Source organism: Rana temporaria, chromosome 8 (assembly GCF_905171775.1).
Source record: "Rana temporaria chromosome 8, aRanTem1.1, whole genome shotgun sequence".
Lineage (NCBI taxonomy): Eukaryota > Metazoa > Chordata > Amphibia > Anura > Ranidae > Rana > Rana temporaria.
This window is the reverse complement of record NC_053496.1, coordinates 171,087,806-171,110,854: the sequence shown is the minus strand read 5'-3', so window position 1 is coordinate 171,110,854 and position 23,049 is coordinate 171,087,806. Positions and strand designations below refer to the sequence as shown.

The following is a 23,049-nucleotide window of genomic DNA, read 5'->3' as shown; positions in this document are numbered from 1 at the left end:
CTTCCCAAACCTTCACCAATGGACGTTCCAACCAAAACACCAAGGTGGGTGGGAACAGTGCCAAGAACATCTCAGCGCTTCCCAAACCTTCACCAATGGACGTTCCAACCAAAACATCAAGGTGGGTGGGAACAGTGCCAAGAACATCTCAGCGCTTCCCAAACCTTCACCAATGGACGTTCCAACCAAAACACCAAGGTGGGTGGGAACAGTGCCAAGAACATCTCAGCGCTTCCCAAACCTTCACCAATGGACGTTCCAACCAAAACACCAAGGTGGGTGGGAACAGTGCCAAGAACATCTCAGCGCTTCCCAAACCTTCACCAATGGACGTTCCAACCAAAACACCAAGGTGGGTGGGAACAGTGCCAAGAACATCTCAGCGCTTCCCAAACCTTCACCAATGGACGTTCCAACCAAAACACCAAGGTGGGTGGGAACAGTGCCAAGAACATCTCAGCGCTTCCCAAACCTTCACCAATGGACGTTCCAACCAAAGCACCAAGGTGGGTGGGAACAGTGCCAAGAACATCTCAGCGCTCCAAGAGGTTTATGAAGCCAACAGGTGCCTGAGCCAACTATATATGGATTATATTTTTTAATAGATGTATGTCATTTTTTTACTTTTCTAATTTATATTTCAGTTTTGTTCTGGGAATGTTTTTATTGTTGTTTTTAAATTGTTGGAGTTGGTTTTACTTAAATATAACACAAGCTCTACTACCCATTTTGCCTATTTGATAGACAATGCTGTGAAAATGCTTTATGCCGCGTACACACGATAATTTTTCGGCATGAAAAAAAAAACGACGTTTTTAAAAACGTCATTTAAAATGATCGTGTGTGGGCTACACATCATTTTTCGGCTTCTGAAAAATCATTTTTCGGGTTGTAAAAAATGATCGTGTGTGGGCTAAAACAACGTTTTAAACCCGCGCATGCTCAGAAGCAAGTTACGAGACGGGAGCGCTCGTTCTGGTAAAACTACCGTTCATAATGGAGTAAGCACATTCATCACGCTGTGAAGGAGTGGGTATTACCGCGCTACCAAAGGGGATGGGGGGGAGGGGAAAAAGGGGGGGGTACAGCTGCGGCACTGAAAGGTGTATCAGACCATAGGATAATAACAAAAAAGAAGATAGTGCTGCGCTGTAACAGACAGAAAAGCGCGAATCGTCTTTTACTAACACGGAATCAGCTAAAAGCAGCCCAAAGGCGAATAGAACTTCCCCTTTAGAGTGCCGTCGTACGTGTTGTAGTCGTACGTGTTGTACGTCACCGCGCTTTGTTCATCATTTTTTAAAAACGATGGTGTGTGGGCAACGTCGTTTTTTAATGATGAAGTCGGAAAAACGTTGTTTTTTGGACATGCTGAAAAACAAAGTTTTTTTTCATGCCGAAAAATGATCGTGTGTACACGGCATTAGAACTTAAGCCCTGTACACACGGCCCAGATTCTCATCAGGAAAAAAAACGTTGTTTTTCCTGACGAGATTCTTGGCAAGATTCTCTTGCCAGCCCAGTGTACACACACACCATTCAAAAGAACCGCCGTTCTTTTGAATGGCACAAACACAGTGAAGTCATCGACTACGACGAGCATGCGCTCGTCACGTTCGATGCCGTCGCCGCCATCTTGCCTCACCCTACCTATGATTGAAAGCTACCGCGCATGCGTCAAAGTAATTTCGAGCATGCGCGGGTTTCCATGGAGAGGTAAGTATACTCACGCTCGGGTTTCTTGGCAGGAAAACACTGCTGAGAATGTCACGATGAGAAAAAATAGAGAGCAGGCCAAGGCCAATTTTCAGCGTTGTCACACTTTGAAGGACAATTGCGCGGTCATGCAACACTGTACCGAAATTTAATTTATATTAATTTATTGAAACAGAGCTTTCTTTTGGTGGTATTTAACCACTTGAGGACCAGCCGCCACAGTTATACTGCGGCAGGTTGGCTCCCCTGGGCAAATCAGCGTAACTGTACGTCGGCCAGAGTCGATGCGTGTGGCCGGTGCGTGGCCGGTGGGCAACCCGCGATTGCTCCTGACAGAGACAGAGCGGAGACCTGTCAATGTAAATAGACAGATCTCTGTTCTGTCAGGGGAGGAAAGACAGATCTGCTGCTCCTACTGATTAGGAGCAGTGATCGGTCTCCTCCCCCAGGCAGTCTCATTTTCCCACAGTTAGAAACACTCCCTAGGCAACGCACTTAACCTCTTGATGGCCCCCTAGTGTTAATCCCTTCCCAGCCAATTACATTTATATAGTAATCAGTGGCTATTTTTAATTCTGATCGTTGTATAAATGTCAATGGTCTCAAAAAAAGTGTCTGATCTGTCTGCCGCAATGTCGCAGTCCCGCTAAAAAAATCACTGATCACCACCGCCATTACAAGTAAAAAAAAAAAAAAGAATAATAAAAATGCCAGAAATATATCCCCTATTTTGTAGACGCAATAACTTTTGCGCAAACCAATCAATATATGCTTGGTGCAATTTTTTTTTTTTTTACCAAAAATATGAAGAAGAATACATATTGGCCTTCATATTGATGAAGATTTTTTTTTTTTTATATATATATATATATATGTATTATATCAAAAAGTTAAAATATTGTTGTTGTTTTTTTCAAAATTTTCGCTTTTTTTTTTTTGTTTATAGCGCAAACAATAAAACTCGCAGAGGTGATCAAATTTCACCAAAAGAAAGCTCTATTTGTGGGGAAAAAAGGACATACATTTTATTTGGATTCATCGCGGTCGTGCGATGCAATTGTCAGTTAAAGCGAAACAGTGCCATACCGCAAAAAATGGCCTGGTCATTAAGGGGGCAAATCTTTCCGGGCCTTAAGTGGTTAATCACCACTGTTTGTTTTTGTTTTTTGCTAAATAAGACTGGAAAATATTTTTTTCATAGTTTCTGTTATAAAATTTTGCAAATAAGTAATTTTTCTTTTTCATTGATGTGCACTGATGAGGCTACACTAATGAGCACATTGAAGCTGCACTGATGGGACTGCACTGATAATCAGGTCACAGATGAGATCAGTGCCTTGATTATCAGTGTAAAGAATGTGCTCATTGTGCCCTGTTAGCCTTTCAGGTTGTCGCCTCTCCTTTCCTCACGTAGAGACAGCGTCTGAGGAAAGGACTGCCAATAACTGGCAAAGTTTGTTTACATGTGACCAGCTGTGATTAAACACAGCTGATCACATGGTAAAGGGCCGCTGTGATTGGCCCTTTACCACAATCTGTGATCAGCTGTGTCCAAAGGATACAGCAGTCACAGAGCGCTCCCCAGGGTGCGCGGTTTTGAGTGTATTTCCAATGGATGCCGCCGCAGAACTGGAGAGCCACGCTGTAGCCGTCTTTGAGCTATAGCGCGGTACCCGCACATATGTCCTTTTAACTAGGCTTTCCCAATTAATTGTGACACAGAGGCCACAGCCTTAAAGCCCGTAGGTTCGAGTAATGCCCTGTACACACGATCGGTTTGTCTGATGAACCGATCGTGTGTGGGCCCCATCGTTTTTGTTCCCATCAGTGAAAAAAAATAGAACCTGTTTTAAAATTTTCTGATGGTTAAAAAACTGATAGAAAAAAAGACGATCGTGTGTGGGGAAATCCATCGGTCAAAAATTCACCCATGCTCAGAATCAAGTCGACGCATGCTCGGAAGCATTGAACTTCATTTTTCTCTGCACGTCGTCGTGTTTTATGTCACCGCGTTCTGACACGATCGGATTTTTAACTGATGGTGTGTAGGCAAGACTGATGAAAGTCAGCTTCATCGGATATCTGATGAAAAAATTCAATCGGTCCGTTTTCATCGGATGAACCGATCGTGTGTACAGGGCATAAGGGGCTCAGGAATGCAGTAAAATGCCACGATAGACTTGTTTGTAAATTGCTTCATTATGGATAATAGATAAAAATGCAATAATATATATATATTTATAAAATGACTAAGAATATGACTATATTTTTCTATTAAGGTGTTGATTATATTCTTCTATTAAAGTGTCGAATAAAACCAGAGTTTGCTATAAACAATTGTTTCATTGGTCATTTATGTAGCGCTACTTCCACAGGAGCCGCTTGGTTGATTGGGTTCTCTGTTCTTTGCCTCGACTTTGGGATTAACCTCAGCCCCACTGAAACACCTGGTTGAATGAAAACTGCTATCGCGCCGATTTAACTGCGCATGCGCCGTCCGCAGATTTTGCCGGCGTGCATTGCTCCCAATGACGTCGCTAGGACGTCATTGGTTTCGGCGTGAGCGTAACTTGCGTCCAGCACTTTTATTGCTTATTGCTTGTATAGCGTAGAATCACCCGAAGGTATCGAAACGCTTCCAGACCTTAACAATTCACAACAGGACCGAGTGTTACAGGCATAAATTAACATAGTAACAATATAAAATATGTACCACAATTAAAATCATAATAAAACAACAATATAACACCATAAAACCAATACAGTACAAAACCATAGAAATCACATAAGACCAAAGGAGAGACAACACACAATTCCCAACCGATCTAGCAGTGCTTCCCGCCAGAATTACCCTAACCTCACTCTTCCTATCAATCTGCCTCTGCCCACAGATAGGTTTTTAGATCCCTCCTAAATGTGGGTAGGTCAGGACTCTGAATCGACTTACGCAAACAACGTAAAATTTCAAAATTCGACGCGGGAACGACGGCCATACTTAACATTGGCTGCGCCTCATAGACCCAGGGGTAACTATACGCCGGAAAAAAGCCGAACGCAAACGACGTAAAAAAAAAAAAAAAAAGCGTCGGTCGTTCGTTTCGGAATCGGCGTAACTGCTCATTAGCATAATCATCGCGTAAAAGATAGGGAAGCGCCAACTGGCGGCCGGCCTGGAATTGCAGCCTAAGATCCGACGGTGTAACACAGTTACACCTGTCGGATCTTAGGGATATCTATGCGTAACTGATTCTATGAATCAGTCGCATAGATACGACCGGCACAACTCAGAGATACGACGGCGTGTCAGGAGATACACCATTGTATCTCTATGTGAATCTGGCCCAATGTATTTGTAACGGTCACCACCGTTTACGACCTTCCATCCCATCCAAGACAGCTTATCGACACTCCAACCAACAGGACCCGATCCCATTTCATTTGCCCAGAATCAAGACGAGACACACAGCTCTGTGCTTGTTCCAAATGTAATGACACTTTAATGGTTTCTTCTCAGCTTTTTATACAGTACAAGGCATTAAAGCAACAATGAGATCTCCACCCCCCCCCTAATCACACACTAAGGCTAATTACTTAAACATTCTAGACAGGTCGGCACCGGCCTATAATTATCATGTCTAATCACTGCACATTCCTTAAACAGCATAATAAACAAACCCATCACACACTGAGTTCCCTAGGCAGACGTTTCGTCTCCGCATGCAGCTTTACACCTATTCACACCTCTGAGCATCAATAGGTTTTAGACAGTGTTATCACACAATTAAAGGCCTTTCAAAAGCCAGCCTTATTTAACATATTAACAGTCTTCAGAGAGAGATGAATCACTATTGACTGGTTGGGGTCACAATTAACCAACATCTTGCAGTGTCTCAAAATCCTGCAATACGAACTATCAGTGATGTCAAATCTCATGTAATACATGAATTATGATTCACTTGCCACTCCATGCCCAAAGGGCACAGAGTGGACTCAGACCCAAGAGTTATCAGTGACGCTGACACAGGAGTATCCTCCATCCTCACAAAGTCTTTGGGTGTCACGGGTCATTCCGTTACAGTATTGATATGGGTTTGAATAAATGGTGTACCATAAAATTCTGTACCACTAGACTGGAATTAACTAATGAATCAGCAAAGTCAGCAATAAACAGTACATAGAAGCAATAACTGCAGTGTTGATACCTCTTAATATAAGCAATAGGCACAGGTCTCTGTGGAGCAGCTATAGGAAAGTCAGTCCTTGGTCCTATCTCTTCATCCGGCTAGCGTTGGGGGCCAGTTTTCCCGGTGGTGCACATGAGTACAGTCAAACCTGCAGGTGATCTGACTATATGGTTCTGGCTATCGAGATGGTTCCTGTAAGGGCTGCGCAGGCTCAATCCTTGCCGACGGAAATCACCGAACCTCGAGGGCGACGTGGAATTTGAGGTAAGTGGCCAGTCGGCCTCACGTCCTCGCTTTGCTCAGACGGCTCGCTCGGCCTCCTGGCTCTTTTTTTAACAACCTCCAATCCACGGGGATGTTAAGGAATGAGCCTGGATGCCGGCCGAGGTTCGGAGATTTCCGTCGGCAAGGATTGCGCCTGCGCCTGACAGAAGAAAACAGTGGCCCAGATTCAAGAAGCAATTGCGCCTGTGTAACCATAGGTTACACAGCGCAATTGCTTACTTGCTCCGGTGTTACAAATGCTCCTGATTCAGGAAAATCGTAACGCCGACTGCAGCCTAAAATCTGCGTGGCATAAGGCTCTTATGCCACGCATATCTTAGGCTGCATTCTTACGATGGCCGCTAGGGGGCGCTCCCATTGTGCTCAGCGTATAGTATGCAAATTGCATACTAACACCGATTCACAATGTTGCGCGAGCCCTGCGTACGCAATTTACGTTGTTTCCGTACGGCGTGTTTAGCGTAAGGCTGCCCCTTCTAATAGCAGGGGCAGCCAATGCTAAAGTATACCCGTCGTTCCCGCGTCGCGACGTTCGAATTTTACGTAATTTGCGTAAGTGATTCGTGAATGGCGCTGGACGCCATTCACGTTCACTTTGAAGCAAATGACGTCCTTGCGACGTCATTTGCCGCAATGCACGTCGGGAAAGTTTCCCGACGGAGCATGCGCTCTACGCTCGGCGCGGGAGCGCGCCTAATTTAAATGATTCCCGCCCCCTACGGGATCATTTACATTAGGCGCCCTTACGCAGGGCAAGTTTACACAGCGCACACGCAATTTACGGAGCTACTGCTCCGTGAATCGCAGGTAGCGCAGTAAATTTGCGGGGGCGCAGGGCAAAAACGTTGCCCTGCGCCTACGCAAGAAAGGGGCAAATCTACCTGAATCCGGGCCAGTGCTCTCTGTTTGAAACAACAGGTAATGTATTTTTAAAAGTATCACAGCTTAGCTTACTCACAAAAGCCGAAGATAAAGCAGCATATAAAAATCCCTGATGGGCTGTGTAGCGGCGGCGGCGGCGGGTGATGACATGTGCGGCTTTGCTTCCATTAGATTATTATTTGCGCTGCACTCCCACTCTCTGCGGGCTGGCTTGGGCGTCCCCTGGACTCCTCCCTGATGGTGACCGAGCTATCGAGGAATCGGATATCAGCCCCCGCTTCTGGAGGTGTGTCCTGCCTGGAGACACTCCAGTGTGGGCTTCCGCCCTTACATCGCGGGACATGGACGCGCTGACGTGACGCGCCCAGACCCGGCAATTACTCTGCTGCCATCTAGTGGCGGTAGATGTAATTGCGGTAACGCCGCCCAAGTAATGGGAACGGCGTTGCCGCGAGGGGAAGAGTAATCTGGTAGACTACTCGTTACCCTCAAAAGGGGCATCGTTACTTACAACACTGGCCGTAAGCCAAGGGTGTCCAAACTTTTTTCAAAGAGGGCCAGATTTGATGAAGTGAACACTGCGTGAGGGGCCGACCATTTTTCCTGACATTCTTCGAACCATTAAAATTAAATGCAAATTAACTAATACACGGCCCAACAAGAATGATCTTGCCTTTGTGGCTGTGTGTGGTGAAGAGTCTAAAGATGAGCTTAGGTGTTTTATTCTTCACTTTATGTGGGAAGTTTCAGGAAAAAACTTACATTTTAAATCAAGAACTGTGGAGCAAAATAAGTCAGGTCAGTGCCCATCAATGCAGCCTAATGAGTGCCCATCTGCAACCTTGCCATTGCCATGAATGCAGCCTTGCCATTGCCATGAATGCAGCCTCGCCATTGCCATGAATGCAGCGTGGGGATCGCGGCCGCACCGTGTTGCTAGGGCATGGTGCGACCCCGATCTCTGTGAAGAGTCGTGGCCGCGGCTCTTTAACCACTTAAGGACCGCCTCCTGCACATTTACGTTGGCAGAATGGCACGGCTGGGCACATGTACCTACAGGTACGTCCTCTTTAAGTGCCCAGCCGGGACCCGCGGACCCGATCGCCGCTGGAGTCCCACGATCGGTCCCCGGAGCTGAAGAACGGGGAGAGCTGTGTGTAAACACAGCTTCCCCGTTCTTCACTGTGGCGCCGTCATCGATCGTGTGATCCCTTTTATAGGGATACACAATCGATGACGTCAGACCTACAGCCACACCCCCCTACAGTTAGAAACACAAATGAGGTCACACTTAACCCCTTCAGCGCCCCCTTGTGGTTAACTCCCAAACTGCAATCGGTATTTTCACAGTAAACAATGCATTTTTTGCTGTGAAAATGACAATGGTCCCAAAAAGGTGTCAAAATTGTCCGAAGTGTCCGCCAAAATGTCGCAGTCACGAAAAAAATCGCTGATCGCCGCCATTAGTAGTAAAAAAAAAATCATAAAAATGCAATAAAAATATCCCCTATTTCGTAAACAATATACATTTTGCGCAAACCAACCGATAAACGCTTATTGCGATTTTTATTACCAAAAATAGGTAGAAGAATACGTATCGGCCTAAACTGAGGAAAAAAAACGATTTTTATATATTTTCTGGGGATATTTATTATAGCAAAAAGTAAAAAATATTGAATTTTTTTCAAAATTGACGCTCTATTTTTGTTTATAGCGCAAAAAATAAAAACCGCAGAAGTGATCAAATACCACCAAAAGAAAGCTCTATTTGTGGGGAAAAAAGGACGCCAATTTTGTTTGGGAGCCACGTCGCACGACCGCGCAATTGTCTGTTAAATCGACGCAGTGCCGAATTGTAAAAACAACTTGGGTCTTTAGGCAGCATATTGGTCCGGTCCTTAAGTGGTTAAATACCACCAAAAAAAAAGCTCTATTTGTTTGTTAAAAATGATAAAAAATAAAAATAAAACGCTGCACAAATACGGTGTGACATATAAAAAATTGCAACGTTTGCAATTTTATTCTCAAGGGTCTCTGCTAAAAATATATATATAATGTTTGGGGGTTATAAGTCATTTTCTAGTTTTAAAAAAAAAAAACTGATTTAAATTTGTAAACAAAAAAAGCCCGGTCAGCAAGTAGTTAAATTTGGGCGCAGCCAAGTTTCCACTTTACCCACCCAAGCCTCAGTGAGTTTGCCGTCGAGCTTCAACAAAATGGCCGCCCTGACATGTCTCCCTCCGCAGACAGACGGCTTTAATAGCGACGGACGTCCGCCGCTGCGGGCTCCGAGAAAATGGCCGCCGGGGTGGGGAGAAAAACCTCGCGCGTGCCCCCATGGCTACGGCCGCAGGCCCGGCCATGTTGGGTGTGGGCAGTGCGGCGTGGAAATTCCGGAGAGGAAGTGGGCAAGCCATAGAGAGGAAGTGGGCTGCAAATCCTTTGTATTGAGCATAGAGGGGTGCTGAGAGGAAGGTGAGTGTGCTCTCTGGGAGGACCCCAGTTTTCTGCTGTATTATATGGAGGGGGGAGGGGGGGAAGACTTTTATCAGCCCCTGGGATCGTTGTGTTGATGGATTATCAATCTGTGACATCAAAGAGGACCAGTCACCATGGCACCAATGCAGGGGTGTGTTATGATCATGGCTCACCTATAAAAGAGTGACATGTGTGGTGTATTCACTTACCGACTCTTCGGGGGTGGGGGGGTTCAGAGGTCACTTGAAACTAAATTGGTCGACGCCCGGCGACCAGGTAGGCTTCGCTTGCAACCTTCCAGCTCTTTAGTGCACCCAACCTTAGGAAATAACAGTCAAGAAGGGAGGTAGAAGGCTAAGTGGCCCCCTTGGTTGTCTTCGGGGTTAGGAGCTCCATAGACTGTCGGCAGAACGGTGGCTGAATGCAGTCCCACCCCTGACAGTTGCTGCCCCTTTAAATGGCTGATCAACGGTGGTTTTTAGCTGGGGAACCCATATGGATCGGCATGGCGGGGTGAAGGGGGGTAGGGGTTGGCTGGAAGGAGATCAGGAGAAGCGTGAGGATTTGTTGTGGAGGAAAATAGTAGACCATCCAGGATCGGGGTTCTGGGTGATCTACTATTAGGGTGATCAGATGTCCCTGGTTTTCCCGGGGACAGTCCCCGGATTGAGGACATTGTCCCCGGAGCCGTCTGTTCCTGGACTTGTCCCCGGATTCAGGGCCTATCCTGTGCGGGTGCACTGCAAGCTGGGGCTGAGGGGGGGGCGCCCAGGGCCGGTCCTACTATGGGCCCCAGATGGATGGGGGGGGGGGCGAGTGCCGCCAGATTATACAGAACGGGGATCTCTGCCTACTTGGCTGTCAGACCTTTATTATAAGAGGCGGGACTTTGTCCGAGGACAGCGGCTGTGCGGGGTAAACAGGAGATCCCTGCTCTGTATAATATGTCTCCTCTCCTCGCTCGCTATCCACTGATGGGCACTGAACTGGCTGAGCTGATGGTCACTGGACAATCTGCATTGATGGTCACTGGACAGCCTGAGCTGATGGTCACTGGCCAGGCTGAGCTGATGGTCACTGGCCAGCCTGAGCTGATGGTCACTGGCCAGGCTGCATTGATGGTCACTGGACAGCCTGAGCTGATGATCACTGGCCAGGCTGCATTGATGGTCACTGGAAAGCCTGAGCTGATAGTCACTGGCCAGGCTGCATTGATGGTCACTGGCCAGGCTGAGCTGATGGTCACTGGCCAGCCTGAGCTGATGGTCACTGGCCAGGCTGAGCTGATGGTCACTGGCCAGGCTGAGCTGATGGTCACTTGACAGGCTGCATTGATGGTCACTGGCCAGGCTGAGCTGATGGTCACTGGACAGGCTGAGCTGATGGTCACTGGACAGGCTGAGCTGATGGTCACTGGACAGGCTGAGCTGATGGTCACTGGACAGCCTGAGCTGATGGTCACTGGACAGCCTGAGCTGATGGTCACTGGCCAGCCTGAGCTGACGGTCACTGGCCAGCCTGAGCTGACGGTCACTGGCCAAGCTGAGCTGACGGTCACTGGCCAGCCTGAGCTGATGGTCACTGGCCAGGCTGAGCTGATGGTCACTGGCCAGGCTGAGCTGATGGTCACTGGCCAGGCTGAGCTGATGGTCACTGGACAAGCTGAGCTGATGGTCACTGGACAAGCTGAGCTGATGGTCACTGGCCAGGCTGAGCTGATGGTCACTGGCCAGGCTGAGCTGATGGTCACTGGCCAGGCTGAGCTGATGGTCACTGGCCAGGCTGAGCTGATGGTCACTGGCCAGGCTGAGCTGATGGTCACTGGCCAGGCTGAGCTGATGGTCACTGGACAGGCTGAGCTGATGGTCACTGGACAGGCTGAGCTGATGGTTACTGGACACGCTGAGCTGATGGGCACTGGACAGGCTGCATTGATGGGCACTGGACAGGTTACATTGATGGGCACTGAACAGGCTACATTGATGGGCACTACATATATGTCCCCGGATTTCATGAAGAAAATCTGCTCATCTTATCTACTATGGCAGTTATTGCCCCTTTTTAAATGGCTGATCTGTGGTGGTTTTCAGCTGGGGAACCCATATGGGTAAGCAGAGCGAGGATGAAGGTAGATGGGTGTTCTGGGATGGAAGGAAATCATGGAGGTAAATAGTAGACCATCCCGGACCAGGGTTCTGGACGGTCTGCTGTTCTAGTTCTACTATGGCAGGTCTCGCCCCCTTGGTTTTGGTTTTGTGTTGGTTTTCAGCTGGGGAACTCGCATGGATGATCAAGGCAGGGGTGAAGGAAGGTTGGTGGTGTCGGCTGGACAGAGATCAGGAAAATACTTGACCATCCAGGACCAGAGTTCTAGATGGTCTACTATTCCAGTTCTACTATGGTAGTTCTTGCCCCTGTACATGGTTGATCAGTGGTGGTTTTTCGCTGGGGAACCTACATGAGTGAGCAGAGTGAAGGTAGGTGGATGTTGTTGACTGGAAGGAGATCAGGAGAAATAGTAGACCATTCAGGACCAGGGTTCTGGATGGTCTTCAATTCCTGTTCTACTATGGCAGTTCTTGCCCCTTTAAATGGCTAATCAGTGGCAGTTTTTAACTTGGGAACCCATATAGGTGAGTAGAGCGGGGATAAGGTAGTTGGGTGTTCCTGGCTGGAAAGAGATCGGGAGAAGTGCGAGGATCTGAGAGGGAGGAAAATAGTAGACCATTCAGGACCAAGTTTTTGGATTGTCCACTACTCCAGTTCTACGATGGCAGTTTTTGCCTCTTTAAATGGCTAATCATAATCAATGGTGGTTTTCAGCTGAAGAACCCAAATGGGTAAGCAGAGCAAAGAAGAAAGTAAATGGGTGTTCCTGGCTGGAAGGAGATCAAGAGAAAGTTTAGGACCTTCCAGTACTACTATGACACTTCTTGCCCCTTTAAATGTCTGATCTATGGTGCTTTCCAGCTGGTGGACCCACATGGGTGAGCAGAGTGAGGAAGAAGGTAGTTAAGTACTCCCTGGCTAGAAGAAAATCAGGACAAACGTGAGGATTTGCTATGGAGAGAAATAGTAGACCATCCCAGACCAGGGTTCTGGGTGGTCTACTATTCCAGTTGGTTGATCTATGGTGGTTTCCAACTAGGGAACTCTAATGGGTGAGCAGAGCGAGGAAGAAGGTGCTCCTGACTGGAAGAAGATCAGGAAAAACGTGAGGATTTGCTCTAGAGGGAGAGAGTAGACCACCCAGGACCAGGTTTCTGGGTGGTTTGCTTTTCAAGTTCTACTATGGCAGTTCTTGACCCTTTAAATGGCTAGCCAATGGTGGTTTTCATCTGGTAAACCCACATGGGTGAGCAGAGCAAGAAAGAAAGTAGATGGATGATCCTGGCTGGAAGGAGATTGGGAGAAGTGTGCGGATCTGCTATGGAGAAAATTGGTAGACCAATTAGGACCAGAGTTCTAGATGGTCTACTATTCCAGTTCTCTTATGGCAGTTCTTGCCCATTTAAATGGCTGATCTGTGGTGGGTTTCAGCTAGTGAACCCACATGGGAGAGTAGAGCAGCGAAGAAGTTGGTGGGAGCTTTTGGCTGAAAGGAGATCAGATGGGCAGTTCTTGGCTGGAAGGAGATCAGATGGGCAGTTCTTGTCTGGAAGGATATCAGATGGGCAGTTCTTGGCTGGAAAGAGATCAGGTGGGCATTTTTCGGCTGGAAAGAGATCAGGTGGGCATTTTTTGGCTGGAAAGAGATCAGGTGGGCAGTTTTTTGGCTGGAAAGAGATCAGGTGGGCAGTTTTTGGCTGGAAAGAGATCAGGTGGGCAGTTTTTGGGCTGGAAGGAGATCAGGTGGGCAGTTTTTTGGCTGGGAGGACATCACTTGGCCAGTTCTTGGCTGGGAGGAGATCAGGTGGCCAGTTTTTGGCCGGAAGGAGATCAGGTGGCCAGTTTTTGTCCGGAAGGAGATCGGGTGGCCAGTTTTTGTCCGGAAGGGGATCAGGTGGCCTGTTTTTGGCCGGAAGGAGATCAGGTGGTCAGATTTTGGCCGGAAGGAGATCAGGTGGTCAGATTTTGGCCGGAAGGAGATCAGGTGGCCAGTTTTTGGCCGGGAGGAGATCAGGTGGCCAGTTTTTGGCCGGGAGGAGATCAGGTGGCCAGTTTTTGGCCGGGAGGAGATCAGGTGGCCAGTTTTTGGCCGGGAGGAGATCAGGTGGCCAGTTCTTGGCCGGGAGAAGATCAGGTGGCCAGTTCATGGCCAGGAGGAGATCAGGTGGCCAGTTCTTGGCTGGAAGGAGATCAGGCGGGCAGTTCTTAGCTGAAAGGAGATCAAGAGAAGGGCAGGTACCCTTCTGCTACCAGACCAAACCTACTCAGACTATCTGAGGTTGACATAAATAGCCAGGCCAGGCCAGGCTCCCGGAGGAACGCTATAGAAATAACAATCTCTTCAAAAGATGAGGCTGATCGTCCCGTAGTGGACCTTCTACTTGACTGGCCACCCTGACTCTGAGGAGCCTCTGTGGACCTGAGTGAGCTTTGAGATTTACATAAATGGCTGGCACCATGCAGCTTGTGACCTGGAGGAGTTTGTGGTGCATCTAGCTCATCTGGTTAGTAGAGGGCTCCTTGGTTCATGAATTTGTTCTATCACTCATACAAAATGCTTTACTAAAAATGTTCATAGTTGTATTTCTAGTCAATACTGGAGGATTATTTAATGTTGCTCGCCTATTGTATAACTTTATTTACAGTTTTCTGCTTTACGGTACTTCATTGTCAAGGCTGCTGTGACCTCATCATAGTCCCTTTATCTTCTTCCAGGTCCCAAGTCTTCTTCCTGACTGTTCCACGAGGATGGATAAGGAAAAGATCAAGATCACCGAGAGGATACTAAACCTCACCTTGGAGATCGTCTGCCTGCTGACCGGAGAGGTGAGGGGGATTCTGGGAGGTCACATGACATCACTCTTATCTCTATTAATAAAACACAGAGCTGACCGGAGAGGTGAGGAGGATTCTGGGAGGTCACATGACATCACTCTTATCTCTATTAATAAAACACAGACCTGACCGGAGAGGTGAGGAGGATTCTGGGAGGTCACATGACATCACTCTTATCTCAATTAACAAAACAGACCTGACCGGAGAGGTGAGGAGGGTTCTGGGAGGTCACATGACATCACTCTTATCTCTATTAATAAAACACAGACCTGACCGGAGAGGTGAGGAGGATTCTGGGAGGTCACATGACATCACTCTTATCTCTATTAATAAAACACAGAGCTGACCGGAGAGGTGAGGAGGATTCTGGGAGGTCACATGACATCACTCTTATCTCTATTAATAAAATACAGAGCTGACTGGAGAGGTGAGGAGGATTCTGGGAGGTCACATGACATCGCTCTTATCTCTATTAATAAAACACAGACCTGACCGGAGAGGTGAGGAGGATTCTGGGAGGTCACATGACATCACTCTTATCTCTATTAATAAAACACAGACCGGAGAGGTGAGGAGGATTCTGGGAGGTCACATGACTATGTTGATCTTTTATTACAGCGCTTTCCTCCGGTGAAATCTGGTGACAATGTGATCATCACAGTGCCCCAACTGCAATCACTGATACCCGAGAGAAAGGACAAGAAGATTCTAGAAGTCACCCAGAAGATCATAGAGCTGCTGACGGGAGAGGTAAGTTGTGTCACGAGTTTTCGGGTGTTATCCAGTTACAGGCAAGCGCTGTGACTGGATGGTGACGGTATCATTGTGTGTGTCAGGTTCCTATAAGGTGTCAGGATGTCACTGTCTATTTTTCTATGGAGGAGTGGGAATATTTAGAAGGACACAAGGATTTCTACAAGGATGCCATGCTGGAGGACCCGAGGAAACAGGAGGCCATGATGGAGGACCAGAAGGAGAACACCGTGAATTTGAGAACAGAAAGATGCCCCAGCAGTGCCTTGGGTGGCACACAGGAAGAGCACAACTACGCTCAGAATTACCAGGTAAGGGGCTCAGAGCAATACGTAACCTGCTCTTTTTTTATATTGTGTTTTTAATTAAAACATTGAAAATGAATCCTGTCACACATTTAGAACGGAATCTTGGAAAATGTTAAAATTAAAGAAGAGGAGAAAGAAGATGATGATGAGATGGTGATCATGGTGAGGGTGAAGGAGGAGGAGGAGGATCCCATAGAGATTGGAGCAGGTGAGCAAAGAACACCAAATCCAGAAAAGAGTCGCTACAGCACAGCAACGTCTTCTGGCCCCAATGTGTTCCGTCTATGGACGGCCCGGAAGACACAGTGGTTGTTATCCCAAAACCCCATTCCTTTGCAGAGTTTAGTGGACAATGTTGTTATAACCGAATTCACGTTGTGTGCGCCTCCAAAAAGTCTCCTCATTCGGTTGTAGCCCTCAGAAATCTGTGGGCGTGGCATAGCACCAAAGCTTGGGGTGGAGACCTAACATTGGCACCTTTTCCCCCTCCCACCTAATTAGAGTGTCTCTGTCTGTCTCTATCCTCTGCTGTCTCTCTTGGTTCTCTCTCTGTCTCGCACGCTCTCTGTATTCTCTGCTCGCTCTCTTCTTTGCTGTCCCTCTCGCTCTGTAGTCGCTGCTGTCTCTCTCTGTATTCTCCTCTCTCTCTCTCTCTCTCTCTCTCTCTCTCTCTCTCTCTCTCTCTCTTTTCTGTCTCTCTCTCTCTATTTTTTCGCTCGCTCTCTTTGTCTCGCACGCTCTCTGTATTCTCTGCTGTCTCTCTTTGTCTCGCACGCTCTCTTTTTTGCTGTCCCTCTCGCTCTGTAGTCTCTACTGTCTCTCTCTCATGCGCTCTCCCTGTATTCTCTGCTTTCTCTCTCTTGCACTCTCTATGCTGTCTCTCTCTGTATTCTCTGCTGTCTGTCTCGCACGCTCTCTGTATTCTCTGCTCTCTCTCTTCTTTGCTGTCCCTCTTGCTCTGTAGTCTCTGCTGTCTCTCTCTCTTGCGCTCTCTCAGTAGTCTCTGCTTTCTCTCTCTTGCTCTCTCTCTGCATTCTCTGCTGTCTCTGTATTCTCCTCTCTCTCTCTCTCTCTCTCTTTTCTGTCTCTCTCTATTCTCTGCTCGCTCTCTCTGTATTCTCTGCTCTCTCTCTTTGTGTCGCACGCTCTCGGTATTCTCTGCTGTCTCTTTTTGTCTCGCACGCTCTCTGTATTCTCTGCTCTCTCTCTTCTTTGCTGTCCTTCTCGCTCTGTAGTCTCTGCCATCTCTCGCAGGTTTTCTTGGTATTCTCTGCTCTCTCTCTCTTGTTGTGTCTCTGTATTCTCTGCTGTCTCTGTCTTGGTCTTCTCTGCTCTCTCTCCGTATTCTCTGCTTTCTCTCTCACGCGCACTCTCTCTGTATTCTCTGCTCTCTCTCTTCTCCCTCTTGCGCTCTCTGTATTCTCTGCGCACTCTCTCTAATCTCTCTATCTCTGTATTCTCTGCGCTCTCTGTATTCTCTGCTCTCTCAGTATTCTCTGCGCTCTCTCTCTCTTGCGCTCTCTGTATTCTCTGCTGTCTCTCTATTCTCTTCTCTGTCTCTCCTCTGCTGTCTATCTCTGTATTCTCTGCTCTTTCTCTGTGTTTCTCTCCCCCTCTGCGCTCTCTCTCTTGCTCTGTGATGTGTCTTTCTCGCTCTGATGTCTCTCTCGCTCTCTCTAGTGCCTCTCTCTCCGTTTTCTCTGTGCTCTGTCTCTCTCCCCCCTCTGCTCTCTCTCTCTCCTAGTATTCTCTCCTTTCTCTCTAGTGTCTCTCTCTAGTATTCTCTTCTTTCTCTCTAGTGTCTCTCTCTATATTCTCTGCTCTCTCTCTCTCTAGTGTCTCTCCCCCCCCCCCCCTCTACTCTTTCTCTGTGTCTCTCCCCCCCTCTGCTCTCTTTCTCGCTCTCTGTGATGAGTCTCTCTCGCTCTCTCTAGTGTGTCTCTCTGTATTCTCTGCTCTCTCTCTAGTGTCTCTCTCTGTATTCTCTGCTTTCTCTAGTGTCTCTCCCCCCCCCTCTACTCTCCCTCTGTGTCTCTCACCCCCCCACTCTATCTCTCTCTCTATCCCCCCTCTGCTCTCTCTTTCCCGCTCTCCGTGATGTGTCTCTCTCTGTATTCTCTGCTTTCTCTCTAGTGTCTCTCTCCCCCTCTGCTCTCCCTCTGTCTCTCCCCCCTACTCTCTCTCTCTCTCTGTGTCTCTCTCCCCCCTCTGCTCTCTCTCTCTCTCTCTAGTGTCTCTCTCGCTCTGATGTCTTTCTCGCTCTCTCTAGTGTCTCTCTCGCTCTGATGTCTCTCTCGCTCTGATGTCTCTTTCTGTATGCTCCGCTGACTCGGTGAGCTTTTACCTGCATCTCTGGCGGAGAGGAAAGTGAAAGTAAAATCTGTCTCGGACGGTACAGAGCAGCATCAGACACGCCCCCTTCACCCAGGTTCAGGCGTGTCTCATTACACAGGCTGTCAATCAAAAGAGAAGGGGCGTGGCAAAGTCTTTCTAGGAGACCTATGAAGAGTACAATCGCTGATACCCTGGAGCGAAGCCGTGGGTGGTCCTTAAGCAGCAAATTCAGGTAGCCAAGCCACTTGGGAAGATCTGTAGGAACTTGTGTCTTGATGTGCTCCAGCCGTAGTTCCGAGGCTTTCTAGGGGACCCGTGAAGAGAACAACCACTGATACACCGGGGGGGCACCTTTATTTGGAGTATACCAATGCCTCCAGAGCTCTAGGGTCAACCAGCTCGGTGTTGCCTTTGGCCTTGTGGCAATGTTGATGTTCTCCATACTTGTGATGGACCGATCTCGGCATCTCTGTGCTAACTACTCGAACAGACAACTCCGGGCTCTCGTGTTCTCCCCCCTCTCCAAATTCCTTTGTTCTCTACCTTCTCCGCCCCCCCCTCCTTTCTGCTCTTCCCGCCGCTCACATCCTGTTTCCAAATTCCACACCCCCTTCCTCTCCACTTTGTTGTTCCATCTGTAGAACATCATTTACACCCTTCTTTGGAAATTCCTCCACGTAACCAAACCTCTACTACGTGGTACCCCAAGGTCAGCCCAGCTCCCCTACCTATCCTATTCCATCCCAATACCCCGCCTGCCCTCTCTTTTCCTAACTCCCCAAGGTCAGCCCAGCTCCCCTACCTATCCTATTCCATCCCAATACCCCGCCTGCCCTCTCTTTTCCTAACTCCCCAAGGCCAGCCCAGCTCCCCTACCTATCCTATTCCATCCCAATACCCCGCCTGCCTTCTCTTTTCCTAACTCCCCAAGGCCAGCCCAGCTCCCCTACCTATCCTATTGGATCCCAATACCCCGCCTGCCCTCTCTTTTCCTAACTCCCCAAGGCCAGCCCAGCTCCCCTACCTATACTTTTGGATCCCAATACCCCACCTGCCCTCTCTTTTCCTAACTCCCCAAGGCCAGCCCAGCTCCCCTACCTATCCTATTCCATCCCAATACCCTGCCTGCCTTCTCTTTTCCTAACTCCCCAAGGCCAGCCCAGCTCCCCTACCTATCCTATTCGATCCCAATACCCTGCCTGCCTTCTTTTTTCCTAACTCCCCAAGGCCAGCCCAGCTCCCCTACCTATCCTATTGGATCCCAATACCCCGCCTGCCCTCTCTTTTCCTAACTCCTCAAGGCCAGCCCAGCTCCCCTACCTATCCTATTGGATCCCAATACCCCGCCTGCCCTCTCTTTTCCTAACTCCTCAAGGCCAGCCCAGCTCCCCTACCTATCCTATTGGATCCCAATACCCCGCCTGCCCTCTCTTTTCCTAACTCCCCGAGGCCAGCCCAGCTCCCCTACCTATCCTTTTCGATCCCAATACCCCGCCTGCCCTCTCTTTTCCTAACTCCCATAAAAGTTGACTCCTTGACCAATTGTATGGGGTACAGAAGCGGTGGTCAATCTTTTACATAGAGGGGTCTCAAGAGACTGATATGAATGTACAATAGAGATGCGTAAATTGGCGGTGCTATAGGCGCTATATAAGTCATAAATTAGAGCGGCCCTCAACTTTACCAAAGGGCCACACTTATAATTTCAGTGTCAGAGACAGCAGACACACAATAGGATATATTCAAAGATTTTGGGCATGATCTAAGAAAAGGTCAGAGACTGCAGACATGATACAGGAGATGGCCAGAGAGTGCAGACGTGATACAGGCGATGGTCAGAGAGTGAAGACGTGATACAGGCGATGGTCAGAGAGTGCAGACGTGATACAGGCGATGGTCAGAGACTGCAGACGTGATGCAAGAGAAGGTCAAAGACTGCCGACATGGTACAGGCGATGGTCAGAGACTGCAGACGTGATGCAAGAGAAGGTCAAAGACTGCCGACATGATACAGGAGATGGTCAGAGACTGCAGACATGATACAGGCGATGGTCAGACTGCAGACATGATACAGGCGATGGTCAGACTGCAGACATGATACAGGCGATGGTCAGAGAGTGCAGACATGATACAGGCGATGGTCAGACTGCAGACATGATACAGGCGATGGTCAGAGACTGCAGACGTGATACAGGCGATGGTCAGAGAGTGCAGACATGATACAGGCGATGGTCAGACTGCAGACATGATACAGGCGATGGTCAGAGACTGCAGACATGATACAGGAGATGGTCAGAGACTGCAGACATGATACAGGAGATGGTCAGAGACTGCAGACGTGATACAGGCGATGGTCAGAGACTGCAGACGTGATGCAAGAGAAGGTCAAAGACTGCCGACATGGTACAGGAGATGGTCAGAGACTGCGGACAGAATAGAAGAGATGGTCAGAGACTGCAGACATGATACAGGCGATGGTCAGACTGCAGACATGATACAGGAGATGGTCAGAGACTGCAGACATGATACAGGAGATGGTCAGAGACTGCAGACATGATACAGGAGATGGTCAGAGACTGCAGAGATTTTTAAGGGTAAAAGTTTGACGCCATTCCACGAGCGGGCACAATTTTGAAGCGTAACATGTTGGGTATCATTTTACTCGGCGTAACATTTTCTTTCACAATATAAAAAAAAAGTGGGCTAACTTTACTGTTGTCTTATTTTTCAGTAAAAAAAAGTGAATTTTGCAATGACCGCCATTCTATTCTCTAGGGTGTTAGAAAAAAAAATATATATAATGTTTGGGGGTTCTAAGTAATTTTCTATAAAAAAAAAAAATGTTTTAAACTTGTAAACACTGAGTCTGAAAAACAGGCTTGGTCCTTAAGTGGTTAAACTTGCACCCCTGTACACTAGAGATAATTTGAAGCCAATCCTGAAAACGTCTTTTTGTTCTCTTCCTGGCAGATGGACGCGAGTTGAACAGATCCTCGGAGGATTATCTTTCCTCACCCCCATATTCAGACGCCGACCACACGATGCCACATTCTCATACAGGACTATCCAATCCTTCAGGTTTTGAGGAATCTTTTAGAGTACACGATCTCCGTCGGGGAACTTATGCCGAGGGTAGAAGAGCCAGTTCCTCCAATCCTGAGGGATCTTTTAACGCTCAATCACATACCTTCGGCTCGGAGCCGTACGGTGCAGACCGGTTGGACAGTCCCTCTAGTTCCGAGAGATATTTCCCAGCTAGATCACATACGGTCACTCCAGATTTGCACCAAGGTGGCCAGGGATCGCCAGATCCTTCCAGTTCTGAGGGAGTTTCTCTCAAGTCCCGTGGTCCGAAATTTCAGTGCCTAGAGTGCGGGAAATGTTTATCCCAGAAATCTCATCTCATGGAGCATTTAAAAGCCCACAAGCGGGAGAAGCCATTTTCCTGCTCCGCCTGCGGCAAGTGTTTCACGGGGCAGGCCAACCTTAACCGCCACAAGAGCGTCCACACGGGCGAGCTCCCGTTCATCTGCCCCGAGTGCGGCAAGAGCTACGGGACCGTGTCGTGTCTCAACGAGCACCGTAAAACCCACAGTGACCAGACGCCGTTCCCTTGCGCTCAGTGCGGGAAATGCTTCCCCAGCAACTCTGCCCTCCTTCAGCACGGAGACACTCACAACAGTGAGGGACCCTTTGCCTGTCCTGAGTGCGGGAAAAATTATAAACGGAAGTGGGAGCTTCTTAAACACCAGAAGGTTCACACCGGAGAGAAGCCGTTCTCCTGTACGGAGTGCGGGAAAAGTTTTGTCTGGAAGTTTGCACTGAACACTCACCTTAGACGGGTTCACTCCGCGGAGGGAACGTTCCTGTGCACCATATGCGGTAAGCTTTACCCGTGTCGGGCCCGGCTTGTAGAACACCAGAAGATCCACTCGGGGGAGAAGCCATATTCCTGCGCCGAGTGCAACAAGCCGTTCTCCTCCAGGACTGAGTTGGTGCACCACCAGAGGACCCACACTGGTGACAAGTCCTACCAGTGCTTGGAGTGCGGCAAGTCCTTCACGTGGACGTTCCAGCTCCGAACCCACCAGCGTATTCACACGGGAGAAAAACCATTCTCCTGCTCCGACTGCGGCAAGAGCTTCACGCTGATGGCGTTGCTCCGTAGACACCAAAAGCACCACACCGGCGACAAGCCCTACTCCTGCTCGGAGTGCGGCAAGCGGTTCATCACCAGGGCCGAGCTCATCGTTCACGAGAGGGTCCACCGGGGCGAGAAGCCGTTCCCGTGTCCGCAGTGCGGCAAGTGCTTCACCCAGCGCTCGCAGCTTCAGACGCACCAGCGCATTCATACGGATGAGAAGCCGTATGCCTGCGCGGTGTGCGGGAGGTGTTTCGGGCGGAAGTCCCATATGGACAAACACCAGAGAACTCATACTCGCTGAGATGTAGCGTTTTTGACTTGGAGTTTGTTTTATCAATGCAATAAATGTGTAATAAAGATTTATCCCAAACTCGGCGTCTTACTTTTCTCTGCGGCTCCTGGTGGTCATCTGAGAAACCTGTTAGCCTCTCTGCCTGGTGCTTGAACCATTAAACCTCTCATCTCCTATCTGTGCTTTGACCACCAGGGGCAGTAGTTCTTCAGTCTGGGTCCAAATCCACCCTAAGGCCCCATTCACACTGCGTAGCACGAACCCGAGTTCCCACTTGCAGGTTTTTTTTTTTTTTTACTTTTAATCAGATTTTATTTTATTTTTATTTTTTTAAATCACAGACACATACAAGAGAACAAACGGGTCATATCGCAAATAATCATAGCAAGGCAAAAACAGCCACACACACAAAAAAAAGTTTTTGCACATAGGGTGGGCAATTCACCTTTGTCGCACAGCGCACTTTTCCTGTGTGTTTTGGCACGCATTCAAGAAATGCCAAGTGTGAATGTGGCCTTAGGAAGAAGATATTCTGCTTACAGAGCTCAGTAGCTCAAGGCACACACACATCGATAACTCACCCCCCCCCCCCCCCCCAGACTTTCTCAGTTTCGAAATTTCAAACTGAGCATATATAAAATATTTAATTGAACGACTTGACCTCCGGAAGGTCCCCCTTCATGACTAGAGCATTTTTTTTTGCTATTCAGCATTGCACTGCGTGTATAT

At 48.3% G+C, this 23,049-nt stretch overlaps 1 protein-coding gene across 2 annotated transcripts; it reads left to right on the top strand.

Annotated features, from left to right (window-relative positions):
* The first annotated feature begins 9,367 nt into the window (after positions 1-9,367).
* Positions 9,368-22,398, top strand: LOC120909360 (gastrula zinc finger protein XlCGF26.1-like). Of its 2 annotated transcripts, none has more exons than XM_040321115.1 (6): positions 9,368-9,542; positions 14,370-14,480; positions 15,108-15,239; positions 15,371-15,553; positions 15,644-15,758; positions 20,855-22,398. In XM_040321115.1, the coding sequence occupies exons 2-6, from the start codon at positions 14,403-14,405 to the stop codon at positions 22,327-22,329; spliced, it is 1,983 nt and encodes a 660-aa protein (XP_040177049.1). In that variant the 5' UTR covers positions 9,368-9,542; positions 14,370-14,402; the 3' UTR covers positions 22,330-22,398. The 2 variants fall into 2 exon arrangements, with proteins under 2 accessions (XP_040177049.1, XP_040177048.1); XM_040321114.1 differs by lacking the exon at positions 9,368-9,542 and adding an exon at positions 9,600-9,696.
* Positions 22,399-23,049: the final 651 nt, after the last annotated feature.